The 20586-nt window shown below is 40.8% G+C and overlaps 2 protein-coding genes and 1 long non-coding RNA gene across 6 annotated transcripts in view; 2 read left to right on the forward strand and 1 right to left on the reverse strand.

Moving 5' to 3' along the window:
* The window catches only part of agbl4 (AGBL carboxypeptidase 4), a 357831-nt gene extending 352847 nt beyond the window's left edge, over nucleotides 1-4984 (reverse strand). The window contains exons 1-2 of one of the 2 annotated variants that reach the window (XM_074667739.1): nucleotides 4839-4984; nucleotides 2619-2741 (exon numbers count right to left, since the gene is read on the reverse strand). In XM_074667739.1, coding sequence (XP_074523840.1) covers nucleotides 2619-2741; nucleotides 4839-4884 — 169 coding nt within the window. In that variant the 5' untranslated portion in view covers nucleotides 4885-4984. Of the gene's footprint in view, nucleotides 1-2618; nucleotides 2742-4195; nucleotides 4314-4838 lie in introns of those variants that run through there. The other variant, XM_074667740.1, reaches the window with a different exon arrangement.
* Nucleotides 4400-8370, forward strand: LOC141788722 (uncharacterized). Its single transcript, XR_012598166.1, has 3 exons — nucleotides 4400-4579; nucleotides 4895-5010; nucleotides 8241-8370. It is a non-coding gene; the product is annotated as an uncharacterized LOC141788722 (long non-coding RNA).
* Nucleotides 8371-8907: 537 nt separating this feature from the next.
* Nucleotides 8908-20586, forward strand: part of elavl4 (ELAV like neuron-specific RNA binding protein 4) — an 86745-nt gene continuing 75066 nt past the window's right edge. The window contains exons 1-2 of one of the 3 annotated variants that reach the window (XM_074667673.1): nucleotides 8908-9539; nucleotides 10189-10329. In XM_074667673.1, coding sequence (XP_074523774.1) covers nucleotides 9492-9539; nucleotides 10189-10329 — 189 coding nt within the window. In that variant the 5' untranslated portion in view covers nucleotides 8908-9491. The remainder of the gene's footprint in view (nucleotides 9540-10188; nucleotides 10330-20586) is intronic. The other 2 variants (XM_074667677.1, XM_074667674.1) reach the window with 2 other exon arrangements.

Raw genomic sequence — 20586 nt, forward strand, 5'->3', positions numbered from 1 at the left:
TGTGAATTTACAGACATAAAACATGTGACAAATGTAAAAAAAAAAAAAATAAGTGCTGGATGTCAGAATCTGACCCCTAACTGTATTGCAGACACATAAGAAAAAAAATCTACTTTAGAAAAAATCATTAACGATGACACCAAGGCAACCAGAAAGAAAGTACACATAGCAGCTTTAAAGCTCATCTCAGTCCACAAAATAAAAAGGCCTTCTCCGTGGAAATATGAAATCTGAGTGCTATCACAACCTAATCTCCACACAGAGATTCGTCCCCAGCTGACTCACTGATTCACTGATATACTCTGCTGCTTGTGTGCTTGAGTGTGTTGGTCTAACTGTCCTGTCAATACTGAGAAAGTACTTTATTTTATGCTTTTGCCACTCAGCTGTCAGAAAAAGTGTCAAACAAAGGACATTTTTATATGGCCCTGAAGCATCTCAACTTCATCTAACTTTATGACTGGCTCCGACCATGAGATGAACAAGGTGACAGGCCAATCCACTCCTTAATAAAATTGACTTCTCTTTTTAGCCAAGATGACCACAAAAGATAACAAAGTTAGCAGGTCAGTAAGAAGTCCTTAAGGCTATAGTGCAGATAGCTTTGTGGAAGAGAGATGCTGGCCAAAGAAAGCGAAAAATAAATAAATACAAAAATGAGGATGCAGAGTAACACATACTGGACACTACATAATACAATGGATTCATAAACTTGTATAAAGAAAATAAATGACTATTATCTTTCCAACTTTTTTATGCCAAGATACATGAATTACTTACACAAACAGCAAATGCTGAGTGTGTATTAGTTTAACAGAACATCTTAGTTTTAAGGATGTTCAATACCACTTTTTTTTCAGACTGATACCTGTACGAGCACTCCTACTACTACTACTACTACTACTCACCGACACCAAGCACCGATACTACTAGCATCTACTAGTACTATCTCTGAGTTTACAATTTTTTTTTAAATATGAAAAAATGATATTAAAAGTACACAATAAAACTAACAACAGTCTGAGTTTAAGTATTTTTAAAGTGAATTGAAGTGCAAAATAAAACAGTTAAACCGTTAACTCTCCCTGGTTCATTCATGTTGTCTGAACAGGACCTGACGCACATTTGCAGTGGTGTTAAATTGCAGCAATTAGCAGCAACTAGTGGCAAGGAGGACTGGCTCGCCATAAGATTTTCTTCCCTGGAGTATCTGCTGCTGGAATCTGCAGCCTTCACGAGTACTGATTACTTGAAAAAAGGCTGCCATCGGCCCGGTATGCACACCTTAGTGTGTTAGCTCTCAGTTACAGTAAGAAGAGGTGATTAAGAAGGGCAGGAAGTGCTGAGGCATCTTAGTCCCTTTTTGACTCCCCTTGTTTTGTTTTCTTAATATTTTTGAACTTTTGATGGTTGTAGCTTATTGAAGCTTGTGGGTTTTGAGACTCAGAATTTTATGTGGCTTCCCTTTTTTGTGTTTCAATCTGCACTTGTGAGCCCTAAATTTCTTTTTGGTCAAGTAATAACACTGGCCATAAAGCTGATATTAGCAGCAGTGGCTGTAACAGTAGACTTATTAGTTAAGCTGCTGCTTAATCCGGATTCCTAAATGTCAGTCCTAAAGGTTGATGAGAATGGAGTTTGCTGTGCTGATGGAAAGCATTGCAAATGCATGAGGCCTGATATGAAAAGCATGTCTGCTTATTTCTAATTAACCGTAAGTCTATATAATTATGCCATATCTAAATATCTATTGAGCACCGGTAAAAAGAGCCTCATAAGGTTAAATAAATAAGGTGGTTTAATCCTTTACAAGATTTGAAATTCCCCAAAAAAGGGACCTTAGTGTCACTTCTAGTTTGAACAAGCAGCCAATGCAATGGCTGGAATTTGTGATCTGCTGTTAAGTTTATTTGATTTTTCTGTAATGAGAATTCTATTTTCAACAAGCTCATGGTGTTTGGTAGAAACTCTGGGCTGGAGAAGGTCCCAGTAAAATGGCACCAAGTTGTTAAAACAAAAGGAGAGTTTCTGTGTTTACCACTAAAGCATTAGAATCAATTCTGGGATACAGGGGCATTTTTTTTTCAAAATGTGAACAAAATAGGAAGATGGTAACACTAATAAATTGGGCAGGGACAATATGCTTTTCTCAGATTCGATTCTTTTACGATTTTTGGGGTGCTGATGTGATTTAAACTGCGATTTTTCAATATTTTCAACTTTTGCAAATTTTAGTTCACTTTCTTAACATCAGACCATGTGGAGAAAGTTGTATGACGTTGATGATATTTGCAGACTATATCAGGAGGCATATATTCCAACACATCACATGTGAGTTAAATAAAAATATTTTGCCTTCTGCTGGAGAAAAGGGGTAACTTTTTTCCAACCCAGCTTAAATACAAAGACTGAAATGAAAGATTTATATTTGAAAAAAAAATTGAACCAAAAAATCCTAATTTAAAATTCATAAAACAAAGTAATCCCAATATTTATGTGAATTTATTTTTTCTCCAAATCCTATTATCAAAGCTCTCAAAATAAAAGATGAGGAACATGTAGAGCAATAGAACAGTGTTCTCATTTTTCTACAGTGTGGCTTAAAGTTTACTACTCACCACTCTCAAAGCAAGCATCAAAAACCAGATGTCCTTTTCGTGGAGCTCCAGAGTAACCAGGTGGGCTCACCATCAGTTTGTTTACATTCCCTACCAAGGCATCCTCGCCTCCAGCTTCACTGCCTGAAAAACAAATGTTTTATGTAAGCATCTGATGATTAATGAAGCTGAGTGAAAGTTCAGTCTAGACGACTGTGTGCTCACACTCTTCAGTTCCTTCACTCACTCTTCCCGCTTCTTAAACTTAAACTTTATTTCATTTATATGGTATCTCTCTATCAGCTGACTGGGGGCGTGTCAGCTTTTGTCTCTATCCAATCACATCATCACAGCTTCAATCGTAAGCCAATCATCACATAGTTGTCAAAGTTTAAATGTGGTCTCTTCTGCTTGTCAGCTGTCTTTCAGGCTCACAACCCTCCTCCTCCTCCTCCCTGAGCATCTCCACTCTTCATTGCTCAGTTTTCTGCTCTTCAGCCCTGCAGTCCTCACTTAGGACTGAGCCTTCTCAAGACTTCTACCACCACCAGTGTCTAGACTCCATCAGGGGATATTCATAATTCATTACGTCATTGTACCCCCTACATTGATTATTTTGCTTAATGCTAGATGGGGTCTAACCACAAAACTTTTTTTTTTTTTTGCATTTATCCATTTAATCTGTTCATAACTTTTTCTGGTGTATACGTCTCTCCTGATTTTGATGCTTTTAGTCAAGGGTGTTGTGAAAAATGAGTAAATTAAGCTTCCTTCAATAAGTGACTAAGTGACACACTGATAGGAAAAGCAAACTCCCCAAGGTAGTTGACCATACAGTATACTTCCAGGTGTTACCATAAGTGCCTACTAATTTCAAATATGGTTGAATATCAAGACAAAAATGTTTAAAATGTTTAAATGTAAATAAACTAAATACAAAGAAAGAAAGAAAGAAAGAAAGAAAGAAAGAAAGAAAGAAAGAAAGAAAGAAAAAAAAGTATGTTGATTCCTGAGTATGCAGTAAATATGCATTTATCAAGTAGTGTGTTTAGACTGGAAACTAAGAGATGATTATTTGAACAGAAAACTGAAAAACATACATGAAAAAAAGCAGATAAGGGTTTAAGAGTGGGCAAAAATTTTAGAGTGAATTATATTTCCAAGCACAAAAGGTGAAGATAAACTTTTTTTTTTAAGGTATTCTTTTTTGTGCTTTATTCCTAATTTTACAAGCAAATGCACAGATCATCAAAATTTGAAAATCAGTTTTTCCTCACTAAGTAATTGCTTTATATCCGCACTTACTGTAACTTTGTGCCACTGGTTAAATAGCTCTTCAAGACTGAAAGACAAAACTGAAGGGGCGAAATGAAGAGCAAAATTATTTCTTTTTAGTTCATGCACTTGTATTGCTTGACCTGCAACAACACCCAGCTTTTAACAAATAACTATTCTAAGGTGATTAAGAAAAAAGCACAGTTGAGTATATCAATTAAATGAAAAAAAAAGACATTAATTACCAGCACATCAGTGAAGTTTTAAACTAAAGTCTTGAGCAACACAGAGGATCCTGAAGAATAAAATTTGAGTATCCTGACCTTTCGATCATTTTTAGTTTCATATCTTGGCTTTTCATCAGTCGAGAAGGTGGTGTATACAACAGGGACATTGATCCGTTGAGTTACTCCAAATACAGTGTTCAAAGTAGCGTCAAACGGTATGCATGACTCTTGCCACAACTTAACCCGAACCAAACGAAACCAAAACGGGGACCCTTAATTCTCGGGGATGTCGACACACCACCTGCAATTGATTGCTGAATAGCTGCTTCGTAGCAGTGGCAGTTCACCTGGGGAGCTCTCCTTGATTATTCCCTGAGCTAACAGACGTTAGCGGATATTCCAGCCATGCACCTGCAGTTATATTACAGCGGATATTTTCCATTACAACATGCCAGCAATTATCATTGGTCATTCCACGAGGTACGTTGACCGCGTGTCGTTAATCACGTCGTTAGCTAACGTCTGAAGCACAGCTAGCTAATAATCTGGTGACATGACTCTTGTTTACATTTTGTACCAGCTAGCTAAAATGTTAGCACACAGCACGTTAGCGCCCTAATAAAGGCACGTAGTGTGCCTGGAACATGCAGCCAGTATTTGTCAAACAACTGGGCCTCACTAGCCTCCTTTGTTCGTTTAAGAATGATGAGGAAGCCAGGTAAGGTTCATATTTACACACCAGTCTCGACGTCTCTCACAGTGTTCTCCTCCATCTTCCTCTCCATTCTGTTACAGAGCAGCCGACGCTCTCAGTGTGTTACCACGGCAACGGAGCAGGAGGAAGAGGGAGAGGCGCTATCATCTCCATCAGCACGCTGCTGCAGGGAAACAAGACTTCCGCACACATAGTGGTAAGTTCACTTTAGTAATGTTTAGAGGCAATTGGCACTTAAATGGCACCGTAAAAACAGACGGAGAATTTGTAAGAGTCAGTCAAAGACATTTAAACGACATAGCAAACAATGTCGGAAAAACGTACTGGTTACAATTTATTTTCTGAACTGCTAATTCCAAGTTTTCCTACAAATTCCTGGGATATTGTAATTTTTAAAACATCTGTCTTAAAAAACACCACCAACCCACTGTGGTTCTGAATAACTGAGTATGCCAGAACAAAGTATTCAGCATTTGCATTCTGCAAGCAACACAAAACTACAAATGACTCCCATCACACTGCCTGCAAAGTGTAATCAGCACATTGTACACTCCTCAGTTTTATTGCAGCCGTACCTGCATTTTTAATGGTATTTTCAGAGAAAAAAAGCCAATCATTGCTGGCAGCAGCAAGGGATTCGGAATTATCCTGTAGATTGATTAAAGCTGGAGGTTTTCTAGACAATTGGAGCATAGATGTCATCAAGGCCAATCAAGCCTAGCCCTATTCCTTTCCCATTACAAAGGCTGCACCTGATTAAGTACATCAAATGAGCAGCCACACAACTCCGGGAGCAAGAGGCATACAGGCTGCTGCTAATTTTCAGGTTATAAGCTGTGTGTAACAGGACCAAATGAATAAGACCAGGGGAGAGGGGAGAGGGAGAGGGCAATGATTTTTCTCTCTGTGTGTGATCTGTGTTTGATGGCAAGCATCAACAGGCCGCTGAGTAGATAGGTCGGACTGATTACTTCTCAGATGACAGGAAGAGAATACAGAGCTGCTGTGTAATATTTCGTTAAAATTGAAAATTGAATAGCTGTCCTCAATGCTGTGTCATTCCTTTAACACTATGCCAATTAAAGAGCTCTACGGTGGTACAATCATTCATTTTCAAGGGGCAGATTGAAATTGAATTACGGAGCATGAGCAGAATGAATTAGATTCGCTACATGTATCCCTTGTTTCTCACCTCTTTTCGAATGGAGGGACTGCAAAGGAGACCTGAATATAGCATAAGATGCTAGCACGAACCTGTTTGTGAGCTCATATCATGGTTGACAGTCACACAACATGACACAGAATTTGATAAAGCATTGTTAACAATATTTTGCAAAAGAAAACATACAAACCATGATTGTTATAACTGCCACAAATGGTCATTTTGAGCATCTTATTCTCAAACTGTTACCATATTTAAATTATGGAGGCTCTGGCTAAAAAACTCATTTAACATAAATGTAATGATTACTGACGTTAATTTATTAAAAACTCTGCTAAAAGGTTCTTGTTTTCCAATTTAAAAACAAATGTAAACTCTTGTTCTCTGCCTCTCAAGTTTGGTGTTAGCTATCACAGCAAAATATCTCTTTGATTCTGGCTTCACATCATCTTTCTTGTTTGTGAAACTTCATATTTCATATCGGTGTTTCCTCATGTAAGACAGGAAGAAGAAGAAAAAAACTTTGCTTCCTGCATAAGTATCACTGCAGGCATGTAGTATATATCCTGTCATGATGTCTGCAAAGTGCACCAGCGATTTAAAGAACACATCTATCACCAGTAAAACAGAATAACATGAAAGAAAAGTACAGTCCACACTGTGGTCTTTTGAATTTTAATTATCTCTCAGGAGAGTGCATTTTTACATGCTTATCAAAACATGTTTGACCTCTAATGATTTCTGCACACATGAACGTGCTTCACATGTAGATATACCTGTCAGGGATTAAAAGAGAATCCACGATAACTTGAAGACATCAGGGCTATTTTCAGCATGTGTGGCTGGTGATCGGAGAACACACGCACAGCACTATCACAATCTAGTGCAGAACATATCAGAAGATCTCTTGAGGAAAGAGAAGCTTCAGCTTTGCTAGGGTATTTTTAAGCCTTGTGTTTCAGTTTCTTCGAAAGAAAATGATTTTTCTTTACTGTAGAATGATCAAAAAAGTCAAAAGTTGTAGCTCAAAAAACATCACTCAGAAAAAAGGCACAAAGAATATCTTGTTCATGTGTAGAGCCTGAAGCCAGATACATGTACAGTATGCATGTGTGTATGTGTGTCAAGAGACTAGATCTATTTTTTGTATGTATCCGAGCAAGTACAGGGAAACCCTTTTTGCTCTATTCAGCGTACGACTGACACACATAAAGTCCATCACCAATGAAGGAGGAAGTCATGCACAAATCAAAACATGAGTGCCTGTGAGTTGGTGACCAGTAGTTGTTAGATGCTGCATCTGTGAGGGTATGTGCAGGGACCAGTTGGCGGTACACAGAGAATCACTATGGTGACAGCAATCAGGGGGGCTCATGGGAGTGGGGCTTGGTCAGAGAGGAAGGCTTGAGAGGCAGCTGACTGAGGAATCAGCCCTCACTCTGGATGATTCAACTGACAGCTCCCCCCAGGGCTCTGCCGGACCAGTTGTCCCCGGAGAGTGCCGCCTTTACAGAACAGGGATGTGGCAAGCCAGCAGTCCTTTTCTGAGAGAGAGAAGATGGAACTGAAGCCAAGAAAGCACAACGGCAATGCTGTTAATGATACTCTCACATATCCTGCTTCTGATGACAGAAAAAAATAAGAACGTGATAATTTAAAACATGTAAACAATATTTTAGACCATGTCCTTGATAAGTGTGAGTCTCTCTGCATATCCCATATCTTTCCCGTTTTCTATAAACATCGGTTTAAATTAACAGTTAGCTGACACTTCCTCTTCTTGTTACCCCATTAATCGTCACCCTCTTTTCTCTCTATTTCTGTCACTTCCTCTGTTCCTCTCTCCCTCCCTTTCTGCAACCCTGGACAGCGTCCACCTAAACAGATGGTCCAGTGTCAATAGGCTGCTATTAACTGGCCGCTCTCCTCGCTCTGATCTAAGACTGCAGAAAAGCACATTCAAAGCGCTGGGAATAACTAATTTGCCATGCCGATGAAGCCATAAGTATGACTACACTAAGATTAGCATTAGTGAGGATGATAACCTCCTAATCACACTGTCAGCATCATTTTAATTTGTTTGCTGTTGTTTCCTTCCAAAATCTTGGTCTGATTCTGTGCACAGTTTGCCTTTTTTAAACACTGTGAGTCATACTCTAAAATCTCCCAGGTGTTATCGTCTATAACCAAAAACGGAATGAATCATATCCTTGGCACAAGTCTCCCTGATATTTTTTCCCCCTCCTTGTTTGTTTGTTTCGTAGTCGGGATCTCCTGCCATACCCATGACTGGCTGCTTCGTCATCTCTGTGCCACACCCTGCTGAGGAAAAGGACAACCACCTGACCTTGATGCTCAGATCAGCCCAGCCCTCGCTTTTCCCCTCTGCTGAGGTACCACTCACTTCCACTCCTAAGATCTCTTATTACTGTACAGTTCTGTTATTTCACATGTCTTTAAGGAAAGACAACTAAAAAAAGCCAGAAAATTCCTTCCAGAAATGCTTCCTAGTTATTTTTACACTTCCACAAACACATCCTGTTATCCTCAGAAGCACAATTAGAAAACAGGAGCCCAGATTACAAGCTCCCACACCCCAAAAACTTCACACCGGCTTTCTGTTTGAGCTAGGCAGGGAGTGACAAACGTTTTCTCCGAATCAATAGCTATGTGTTACAGACACATGAGAAAGGAGGGGAAAAGAGAAGAAAATCTAAAAAGATAGGAGTGGCACAGGGAGGAAAGGGATGTGGCGGCGATGGTGTCGCTGTTGCTAGAACAGTCTTCCCACCTTGTGGTAGCACAGCGAACTGTAGCTGCATCAATGCGTGAGCATCGGGGAGGAGAGAGAGAGTGATGCAGAGAGAGATAGAGCGAAAGAGAGAGGGAGGGAGGGCGAGCTGAGGAGCGAGCCAGAGGCAGTGATACAGGAAGAGAGAGAGAGAGAGAGCAAAAAGGGAGGGGAGTTTAAACTAAGTGCTATGTTGTGGGACAGGCTAATCTGCTAGCGAGCAGTGTGAGGATCGGAGCGTATTGTGTGAGCCAGTGTGCGGGGGACAGATAAGGGAGCCAGCCAGCCCGCCAGCCCGACCCACCGACCCACCGTCTGCCTGACTGCCTGTTTTAATGTGCTGACTCTGGGGAGATTTAAAAAAAAAAGAAAAAAAAGAAGCAGCATATTGACTCCTAAGACGTGTGCGGAGACTCCGGGCACAAAACGCCACCACTACAGCCACAACAGCGAGCAGAGGTGCATCACCAGACAAGGAAAAGAAAGAGACAAGAAATACAGCTCTGAAAATTTATAACTCCAATAAAAATCAGAAAATTAAAGAGGATTTTTTTACCCCTCTTTTTTCACGTTGATTTTTTTCTTTCTTTCTTTCTTTTTTTGTGTTCCCGGGACTGACTCCCAACCTTAAGAAAAAGCAAAAAAGGGGGAGCAAAAGAACTGAAGAAAATCTGAAAAAATTAAAGGACAGAACGAAAGAAAACAAACCACACTGAATCTGAACATGTTCGAAATAAGCCGAACACTCAACGCCGCTTTGTTGAGCAATGAGGTAAAGAGATTTTTTTTTCCATTTTGCTTCTTTCTTCACACCTCACCTGTGTATGTCTGCTGCCAACCATTCTGTCATGTGTGTTATCGTATGTCCGTGCATGTGCGTATTTGTACACTTGTGTGTGCTCATTGATAACAGCACCTGCTTATTACATTTCCTGGGTATGTCAGTCCATAGACAGAAGAAGGGACTGCCACGCTTTTGTAATCAAGAATGGAGAGCCAGTATGTTGACTTCATATATTTCCACTGTAACAAAGCCAAGGTAGCTGTCAGACCCATGCGGCACAGGCTTTCTTGTGAAATTGCCCACCTGGGGCTAAAATTGTTTGTGTGCCTTCATGTAAACGTATAGTAGGTCTTTAAGTGCGGGTGTGTTTGACTGTATGTGTGTTCACACATGCATTTGTGTGAGAGCAAAGTGTTCTGTAATCCCCCTCTACCTCTTCTTTCTTCATCCCCCCCTCCCTAAACTCCCTCTTCTGTCCTTTACCATCCTCATGTCCTTCCTACCTGCTGTTATCTGCTCTCCTTCCCTCCTCTAACACCCCTTCCCTTACTCCTTTCCCTCTCCCTCTCTCTCTTTCTCTTTTTCTCCTCCCCTCTCTTCCCGTGTCTACGTGTGAGCGTGTGTGTTCTGCGAGCAGCATCTCAAGATGATGGCGAGGTACGGGCAGCTCTCGGGGCTAGCAGCCAGTGGCGTGGGCTCCGTCCCCGAGACGCACTCGCCGCTATTTCCCAGGGATCTCCTGTCATCGCCTGCCCAGATGGGCTACAGGTCACCCCTGGTAAGAGGATAGACGGACCAATATATCTGCATCTCTTTAATGAATACACAGGCAGGCATGATAAGAAGGGAAAAAAGGAAGAAAAAGAAAGCAGTGGTAGTTTGTGGATCTGTGTGTGTGTTAGAAAAGAGCAAAAGGGCAAAAAGAGAGCAATCAATTGTGGGATCTCGTCTGTATCCCCAATGGATAGTATTAGTAAATATTTACATTGTTATGTTTGTTCAATTATGGACGCCTACTCCGTCTTTAGCCTCTGCCAGTCAGGCTGTTATCAGGGGAATTTGAGGTGTTTGTGTGTGTCTGCACACGTGTGAGTATGTGTTTGTGTGGGTAAAAATATTTAGTTTTTATTTTGTGAAATCTGTTGGCACCTCTTGTATTTACGAATTATGTTTCATTTTTGCCCATTTGCAGTGAATTGAATTTCAGAGAAGATAAATAAATAGGTACCTGCAGTACATCTAAAAATCTACAATTTTTGCTATTCTTGGAGTGAAGTTATTATGTTAATTTCTTTAAGAGACAAACAGTCAGATATACTGACGGTTTTAATCGTATTTATTTTCAAAATACTACACAGAAGTCACATGCAGAGAAGCAGCAACGCTGTACACAGATTGGATATTTTGCATCGAAGGCAACATTACTCTGGCATTTCCATAGAAAAGATGACTTCAAGGGGAAGGGAATGAGAGAGAAAAAAGGCCATGAGAAAAACCCTGAGCGTTTAGGCAAAAAAAAGGGTTGTAAGAAAATCCCTGACTCGCTGCATTAAAGCGACATGAAGCTGTGGGTGTCTAATCCGCTGTGGGCTCTTCATTGGTTCGGCTCCCCTTCAAACTGGCTCAGATCCACACCCCAGAGCCTCCCGGAAGCCTTCATAACCCACTGTCATGCTGCTGACTGTACCCAGGGGTTTCCGTCAACTGTATGCAAATGAACGGCAGAGGATAAGCGGTGAAATGCGTCCGTTAGGAGTTGGGCTTCAAAACTGTTTTTCTCAGTTTTTCTGCTTTGCATTCTTGCATGAGTTCAAAGACGTCTGTCCAGTGTTTTGTTGTTATTATACAGCACACAAAATTACAGTGTTATTCCAGAGCCCATTAAGACTCACAACAGTGTTATCTGCTGTTTGCATAAAGCTGCTGGACCGTAAATTATTTGTTGAAACCAGTGGAACTAATTAACTGAATTTATTATATAAATATGATTGACGTCTGAACATATAATGATGCATCTTATCGCCATCTTAGTGAATAGAATAACAGGATTTTAGGTGATTAACCCATTCCTTGATGACCAAAGGACAAGATGCAGGTTAAGTTGAATTTATCAAAGGAGTTAAAATAAACTGGATGGAAAAGTAAAGACAAATGATTTCAAAGATTGTTATGTCAAACTGAGTGACTCTGGCTCCCTCATTTCACACACTTTCATACGTGCTGAAATGTTTCTCGCAACGCCTTTATTTTGTGATTCTGTGCATTTGTCATCAACGTGTTCCTGGTGATGAGGCATGCGTTCATGAATGTGTGTGTGTGTGTGTTGTGTGCGCATGATTCCCCTGGTTGAAAAAAGATCATCGTTATAGTGATTAATGGTGCCTTCATTAAGCACAGCAAGATCATTTGCATACATTAGATAAATGTGCTCCAAGATTCTGGTGGCTCTGGTGTGTGATGCCTGAAACACAGCGTTGCAGTTTTCACTATCAAGCAGAAATGCTGCATTTAAAAAACAGCAAATCAGAATTTGGAGTAAATTCTACGTAGCATAAATCAGTTATTTCGACCCTGAATTCTCCTGTTTTAACTGCTGATGTTTAAATTAAAGCAGCACAGTGTTTTTATTTAATGCAGCTCTACATGAAATGAGGGCTTTGATAAATGAATAAATAGTGAGATGGTTTTGTCCTCGAAAACACTACCCGCCTGCAGCAAAGTTTACCATTCTTCCCTTGGCACCACGGTGTATTCAGTTTGTTTAGCACATTTGTGAGCTCGTGTGTGAGTGTGCGTGCTACATGCCTTGTCTTTTCTGTGTGTGTTTGTGCGTGTGCGTGTTCTCAGTCATGCATCTTTCAAGCTGTAGGACAGTTTGTGTTAAAAAGCTTTCAAAGAAATAAATGATGAAGCCACCAGGCACACGGAGGAGAGATCCAGCATGCAATTAATGACATTTAGAGAGCCTTTTCTCTGCTGAAAAAACGAGCATCTGCAGGATCAGTTTACAGGCATTAGGATGACTGGGCAATCTCAGCCACGACACCTTACACAAAGTGGATAAAATTGAAAAAAGCATGTGGGCAAAAACCAAGCAGCTAATTATTCCGTATTTCAGTCACTAAGATCTAATTTTCAAAAAGCCCACATCTTAAAACCTGCAGTGCGCCGTGCTTCAGAGCTGAATGCTGTTAATTTGTAGAAAGCTCCACTGATTACCCACTGCAGGCAGCTGCCGTTCTCTATGTGACACCAGGCTTTGTTTGACAACTCCAATCTTTTCTGTTTCAACATTAAAAAAAAAAAACACAGAGGGGTTTACTTTTTAAGACCTGCCTGAAAAGGTCCATCACCACCAAGACAACAAACAGGCAAAGAGAAGAAAGGAATGAAGAAAGGTGGCGGAGGGGGGTGGCACAGAAGCTCGCAAAGCAGCCAGGAGATAGTTAGAGGTCATCTCTATTTCATAACAATGATTAGCTCCTTCCATCTGCCCGCTTTGTGCACTTCCCCTTTCCTTGATTGCAGTGTTCTCTATATCCAGGAAATTAGTTCATTTATGCACCACAAGCCTGCTGCACGACGCCACACAGAGAAAAGGAGGTAGCCAGAGAAACAAAGAGAAAATAACGACTGGGCCGACAGTAAAACAGTGCTGGATCATTTATGCAAGGATAAAGAAATCAAATGGGGATCTTGTTTTATTATTTAAAACCAAAACAAATCTGTAAAAACATCAAGAATTAAAAGTGCATACAAGAAAAGGACAAAGTATTTATTTTTCAGAATTTGTTTTTTGTTTCTTTTTAAATGTAGTAACAGTCACAAAATGCGGTGGGTGGTCTGATGAAGTGCAATGTTCAGTAAAGATTGTTAGCCACAGGCTGGTTAAATCCACAAACACGTGCTACTCAACCATGTCATCCCTGCAGTAAATATTGAAGTGAAGCACATTATTACCACACTGCCATAGCATTAACATTCAACACCTCATGAACACGGACTGTGCAGCTATGTTCATGTGTGACCATCATGTTACGTTTGCTCTTGATATGAGCACATGTGGTGTGTCAGTTATGGGAAACAGTAAGACTGGTAGACCAACGAGGGGGGCCTGAAGGGTTTAGATTTTGTGCAGGGGATGATTACTTGTGAGTGTGTGTGTGTGTGTGTGTGTGTGTGTGTGTGTATACGTGTGCGTGTGTGTGCTGGCCACCAGTGCTGCAGGGAGGGCCCAGAGATCAGCAGCTGAGCCTGTGTCCCGCTGGGAGCCATCACTGTAGAATGGAGCAGGTGTCTGCAGGCACATGCGCACACACACACACATACACACACACACAGCAGACACACATATAAACACTGTAAAGCAAGTGGACTCACTCTTTCTTTTCACTGTATCTCCATCTCAGTCTCCCTACGCCCCTTTTTTAATGTGTGTCTCCAACACCCAACATCGCAATTTAGACTATCCGCAGGGCGTGTCTAAGCATGTGTGATGAAATACTCGCATCTTTTTGATCATTACCTGTTTTCATACACACGGCAGACTCTGTAGATGGGATGAAAAAAAAGGCCAGAGATGTGGAAGTGATCCAGAAAGGATAGTCTAACAACAGAACAGCCTGCTGCAGCCTCTCGAGCGCCCACGCCCAACCAAAGGTCACCTTTCTGTGTTCAGGTATTTTGACCCGGAGGTAATGACCTGTAAATTCTCTGGGAGAAGCAGCAGTAGAGTCTGTGTTCTGCGCTGATTGTATCTTGACATTCATGGCAAAGAAAAGCGCACTGATCATATCACTGCAACTGACGAAGGTTGGAGAGGTTGGCCAGTATTCAGATACAAACAAAAGGCAGCCCTCTAGACCAAAACTAAAATAAAAACAGAACAAAAAAAACAAAGGAAATTATTACTATTCCTCACAGTGCTGTAACTGCAAAGATGAACATCACGGAGATATCCACGTTTTACAGGAAAAGAGCAACAACCCACTCTTGTTTTCTTTTCTTTTTTTAAATTTTCTGTTATAAAATGCACTTTGTTTAAACCGACAATAAAAAGGAAGGAATGAAAATAATTAAAAAGATATTTAAAGATGCAGACAGGGACTGAAAAACTAAAAAAAAAAAATTGAAGTCATGTATAAGCTGTAATGCTAAAGCACGCAGGCACACACACTTATCCCAGAAAGTTGTGATTATTTATGTTTGGTGGGCCTCTGAAATCTTGTACAGATTTACCTCAAGTCAGTGGCCACATTTCTACAGTTTAATTGGTTGAATGAACAAAATAATCTCACTTCCTTCCATTCATTTTTATCTTTAACTCAAAAGAAAAAATCCCAGCGCTGCTCTTTTGCTTGGTCAGGAAAAGCATTTAATTTTGGAGCTAGAATTGTTGCCTCTCTTGGACAATGTTTTCACACCCAGTTGCAGTTATTCCATTCGGCTTAAAAGGATAAATAGGGAGAGAATAATGAAACACAGAATTAGAGAGAAGTTGTATTGTGCTTTTGGATTTGCAGAGTTCCTCCTAATGTGTTATTTGCAGGCAAACATTAACAATTATTATGGAAAAAAAGGAAAATTCCTCACTCAGAGGGTGATGGTGAGGTCTAAATTCAGCTGAATCTAATATCATTTTGGGTCCACATAACATTCCCTCTGAGGAGCAGTAAGGGGTGTGTACTGAATCATGCAGATTCGCTGAATTAATTATAAACCTGACAGTGATATCAAAATGTACCGTAGATATGTCAGCTGTATAAGATTTGACAAAAGAGGCATTAGCCGGTGTGAGCCCTTTACTGACCTGTGTGAAAACCTGATAATCTCACTCGGATGGCTTCAGCTCAGTCATCTCTTCATCACAAAAGGGAAAAAAAAATGCTTAATGCTAACAAAAAGCCCCTGACAAAAAGAACATTAAATCCTCTTTTGTTATAAATATCTCACAGGTTTGACACTCTATAGTCCCCACTTTGAGACGTAATGTGGAGCAGACATAATTGTTGCTGTAGACTCCATTTTAAGGCAATGAGGATATGCGCCTCATCCTTGACATGTCAGCGCCTGTTGATGCTGAGCTGACAAACACCAACCAATACATGAGTAATGATGCGCGTCTGGGATCCTGGCATGTTGATGAACAACACTTTTTTTTTTTTCTCAGAATTGATAGCCGGCATGTTGTCATTGATTTGCTAATTGCTGAGGATGAGGCAAAGTATCTGCTGTCTCCATGAATAAATGATGTACGGCTGACCTATGCATTAGTGCTGAGGAGAAGTGACCATTCGGGTTACTGTAGCTAGCCAATGGCTCTACTGGGAGGGGTGTAGCAGCTGGAGACTGTAGACAGCAAGTACAAATAATAAAGTTGTTTAAAATGTGGTGGATTTTTCTTTATAGTTTATTACAGAATGCTAAAATTAAACAAACATTGAAAGTTGCTGAAAATACTGAGGTTAGTTTTGCTAACAGTAAATAACTCCTCCACATGAACCCTGAGGGATGCAATGCAGCATCATTATTATCTGCCAGCCCTTTACTCTCTTTAATAATGAATGTATTCTAAAAGCAGCATTAAGGTTTAAATGGTTTACCATGCAGTCTGCCATGAGCTGTATATCACTGACTGTACAGCGAGCTAATTTACAAGAACACATTCATTACAGAGCATATTTCTTCAGGTAAATATTTCCCTTAACTCTTTGTTATGTTTTGGTCCATATCATTGTAACACAATGTTAAATATTACTCAGAACATGAGATTCAAGACAGCATCATGTTATTTTCACTGAGGGAAGTAGTTTTTAGAGTTATTACAAAAGGAAGTCCAAAACACACTTGGCTAAATGTTTCAACCACACAACATAAGTGAAACATGTCTTCAAGCATGTAGGCATTTAGACTGAAACCCCGCGGAGTTTTTCTTGTTGTGCATCGCCCGCTTGCTTTTCTTCAAGCATGAGAAAGGGCGGTTAAGCATGAAGTGACATTTGGGAGAGCTGGATTTGTGCAGCTCAGGCATGTTATGGTCCAAAGTACCGCAGGCCAGCCCTGTGAATGACTCCGAAATGTGTCTGATTTCTTTAAAGGTTATTCCTAAGCAAAAGCCGTAGTGCACCCATTTATGAAGATCTGATAGAGTGAGATTTTTGACGGATTTTAAGCAACATTACAGTTGGCAGGTGGTGTTTCAGTGACTCATATATTTCCACCGGAGGTCTTCGTCAGAGATTGTGTAAAAGAAAAAGAAGAAAACGATGCTCGTTTCTGCGGGAAGATACGTGACAGCAGAAGTGACGGAAGTAAATAATGGAAATAAAAGATGAGCAGCAGTTTAAAGAATCTCAAGTGGGGAGCTGTGTGTGTGTGTGTGTGTGTGTGTGTGTGTGTGTGTGTGTGTGTGTGTGTGTGTGTGTACGTGTAAGTGGGGGAGTTGTGATTAAAGCCTCCACCAGATGGACCACAGCAGTCGCCCTGTGAGCATGAATGTACCCCGACCGGGATCAAACACAAAGTGGACTGCTGTCCCCATGGCCCCCAAGCCCACCTCGTGATACACTGACCCTCCATGCTGCAGAAAGGCCATGACTATGTTTTCCACACACGCAGTCATTTGGATCAGACTGTATGTCAGAATAACAACCGAAAATTAAACATGTTTTGTTGTCCCAGAAACTCCAAATAGGACTGTCACATGCCATTGCATTTATCATACATAAATGGCAATTACCAGTAAGGCTGAACTTCCCCGTCATTGTATGAGCTCCTGGCCTGCTGAAAGTTGAATGTCACCCCAAGCTGCGGACCACTCTGTTGTCCAAATGGACACTAATCCACCAGAGTCCTGTTGAGAATACACTCTCAGTGCCAGAACACATGCCAGACTCAACAGCCAATGCATAGCTAAGCCTCTCTGGGCACCTCAACAAACCTTCTCTCATTTGTGTGAGGATTCAGCTTCAAAGACCCACCATTATCTGTTCCGTAAAAAAACAACAATGTGTTTGCTTAATAGACAGGAAGTAAAATTAGGCCTCAAATGATTGTATTTAAGACTGACTTTCACAGGTTTTCTCACTTGTTTTCTGTTCTTTGCTTCTCATTTTTGAATCGAAATTCTGAAAAAGCAGCATGATATTTTACTAAAATCCACAAAAGACAAGCACATTTCAGAAGAGTTAACATCACGACTGCATAAGCACTCGCTCCTCTCTCCACAGACAGAGACAGAGCGTTCAGCCTGAGTTTTCAAACAACCCCCCTGTCACATCTCTGCTCTCTGCAAAGCTCCAGCCATACCAAACAGCTTTGAGTAAAAAGTGAGAGAAAGTGGCTGTAACAAATGCAGCACAGCCTTGTTCAAGAAATCAGTTTTTGATCTAAGGAGTTTCTTGCAGGTAGAGCGACACAGGGAGGGGTTAAGCTGACTGTGTATCATGGACACTGAGGAGATAAGGATCGTTCCGTTAGCTTTAAACACTTTTTATTTTTAATGCCATTCAGGGAATGACAGTTTCAGATTGACAGGTCCAAGTTGGATTCAAATGTTTTAACACTTGAATAATAGCCTAAAGCAGGGGTGGCCAACCAGTCAGAGACCAAGAGCCACAAAAATGGCCGTGGTACTACAGACAGCCACGTCACACACGTGGTCTTACAAACACACTTCCTCTCACACATAAACAAAATGACATAAAATGAAAATCACTACATTTTCAATTTTTAAAGCGAGGTTTATTGTGTTTGTGTGTTTCAATTCGTACTAGAGAAGAGAAACTGAAACTTAAGTATCAATCCCAACTGATCCCAACATTGGAATCCATATATATCTAGTTAAGATTGATCGGCACACAACTACTCATTACTATATATATTCTTTTATGAATGGATCGAAGAGCCAAACACTGAAAGGCAAGGGCCACATGCGGCTCCCAAGCCACAGGTTGGTCACCCCTGACCCAAAGTCTATGTGCTGTAACCTAAAATTAAACTGCATTTTTGTCTTGATTCCAACTTATTTGAACCCTTTTGGTGAGTTCAGATGTCTGTAAAAGTAAGAGTGAATATCCACGGATTTGAATTCATAGCCAGTCAGCTGAAGAATTTGGTTGTTCAGATAAATATCATCTCCGAATGAAAACAGGGAAAGATATTACTATTGATCTAAGTGGTGTGTTTTCAGGGTCAATATTTAAATGAGTTCAATTTTAGTGAAATGCTTGATTTTATTTGCAACAGAGAGAGCGTGAGTTTATCACTGTGATTTGTAGTCATTAAATGCCTCTTAATTTTTTTTTTATGTCTGCAATTTGGGAGTTACTTTCCCTCTTTTCTTCTCATTCGCATCTGTTTAGTATTTCAGTGCCAGGCTGTGAACTCCACTGTCCTCTCCCTCCATAATTTCACATCATTTGCTCTTAGAGGTTTGAATAAGGTGTTCCTCATGCTTCAGGACACCAGCTTCCTCTTTGAGCTGCTGTTGTGGGAGAACTCCTCCAAACTGCTCCTCCCCCTGGCTACACTGTCAGAGCATTATATTTCAGGGCTGCCTGCTTTTGAAGACAAAGAAAACATGTGATTTGATTGAACATGTAGTGGGGATGCAGATGCTCTGTGTGCCTCTGACCATGAAATTACCAAAAATCAGTATCCACTGTGTAGGTGCTATTGATCTGTGAAAATCAAGCCCCCTGGTCTTAACACTGAAAGCAAACAACAACAGTCAACTGAATCCAAAGTGGCCATTTGTTGTGCAGATACAGCCGCATAGTGTTAATAGCCGTCTGCTGTCTGAGGTTCAGTGATGCGGAGTTTGTCGCCAGGCAGGGAGACAGGCGAGTTGAAGGCTGTGATTCTCATTTGTTGATTGTTACCGGCAGAGGGTGGACACCTGCCAGGAAAGAGGCGATCATCAGTCTGAGTAGCACAGCAAGAAGCTACTAGTGCCAGAACTTCAATAGAGCTACTAAATCTATCCTTCAAGGGCAAATCAAAAAGAGCCTGAGTAAGCCGCTGCATACTGAGGAGCGTGTTCTGGGCTATTAAACGTATTAGGCTGTTTTTACTGCAGACGCTGCTGTGATATTTTGAATTGAAATCAACCGGGCCTGATAAGTGTTGCATTGTTCTCTGCAGCTCTGTTATAAAACAGCGTTCAATTATAGTGTTGTCGCAGTACAGCGTCAGAGGAATAATTCAGCTTGTTTACTGTCTTGTGTCCTTGCCTGCATTAATTTGCGCTGAACCTGCGTAGCAATTGGGAAGACAAGTTTTTATTCTCTTGTAGACTATCAAGGTATTTTCTTTCAGCTCTTTGAGGTAACACCTCTGCTAGCATCTTCACTTCTCCGCCTTTAAATAGAAGTCTTATTATGCAGAGTGAAACATAAGGCAGGTGTTGAAACGCTGCGTCTGACAGTTAACAAGACTCAAACCAAGAGCAACCACAATTATCGCAGTCTACGCGCTGCATATTCAAACCTGCTATACTGTCGACGCTTTAATTTCCCTGCTCTTTCACACTTTGGTATCAGAACACTGCTTCATGTTTTGGCTGTAAAGTACCATAAGGATATGAAATAACTCAAACTTTTGATCAACAAAGCAAACAATTGTACATTTTCAGGGCGGGGGAAGAAAAGAGAGAACCAGAGTAAGTAAGACAGATAGAGAAAGTGACAACATTAGCCTGCAGTTAATCCATTAAGGTCTGGGACTAGGAGTGGTTTAGGGTGGACAAGCAGGGCAGAAAAAAGGGCAAGGGGAGTTCATGACAATTAGCTGGCTCCCTGCTTTCTGAATTAGCAAGCTGAAAGCACACACTCAAGCACACTTCTGTTTTCTAGCCTTTAAACCTCCATTTCCATGGCAGTAACAGCATCAGACCTTGACGCACATCAAGAACTAAAACGATGTTGCTTCCCTGTGTTTTTGAAGAGATGAACACTTGTGCATGCACCTGTTTCTTTGCCTTTGAATTCAGTTGTGTGTGTGTATGTGTGTGTGTTTGTGGATGTGAGCCAGAGCC

Source organism: Halichoeres trimaculatus, unplaced genomic scaffold (assembly GCF_033239565.1).
Source record: "Halichoeres trimaculatus isolate MK-OKI-2021-1 unplaced genomic scaffold, fHalTri1.1 fHalTri1_scaffold_4, whole genome shotgun sequence".
Taxonomy (NCBI): Eukaryota; Metazoa; Chordata; class Actinopteri; order Labriformes; family Labridae; genus Halichoeres; species Halichoeres trimaculatus.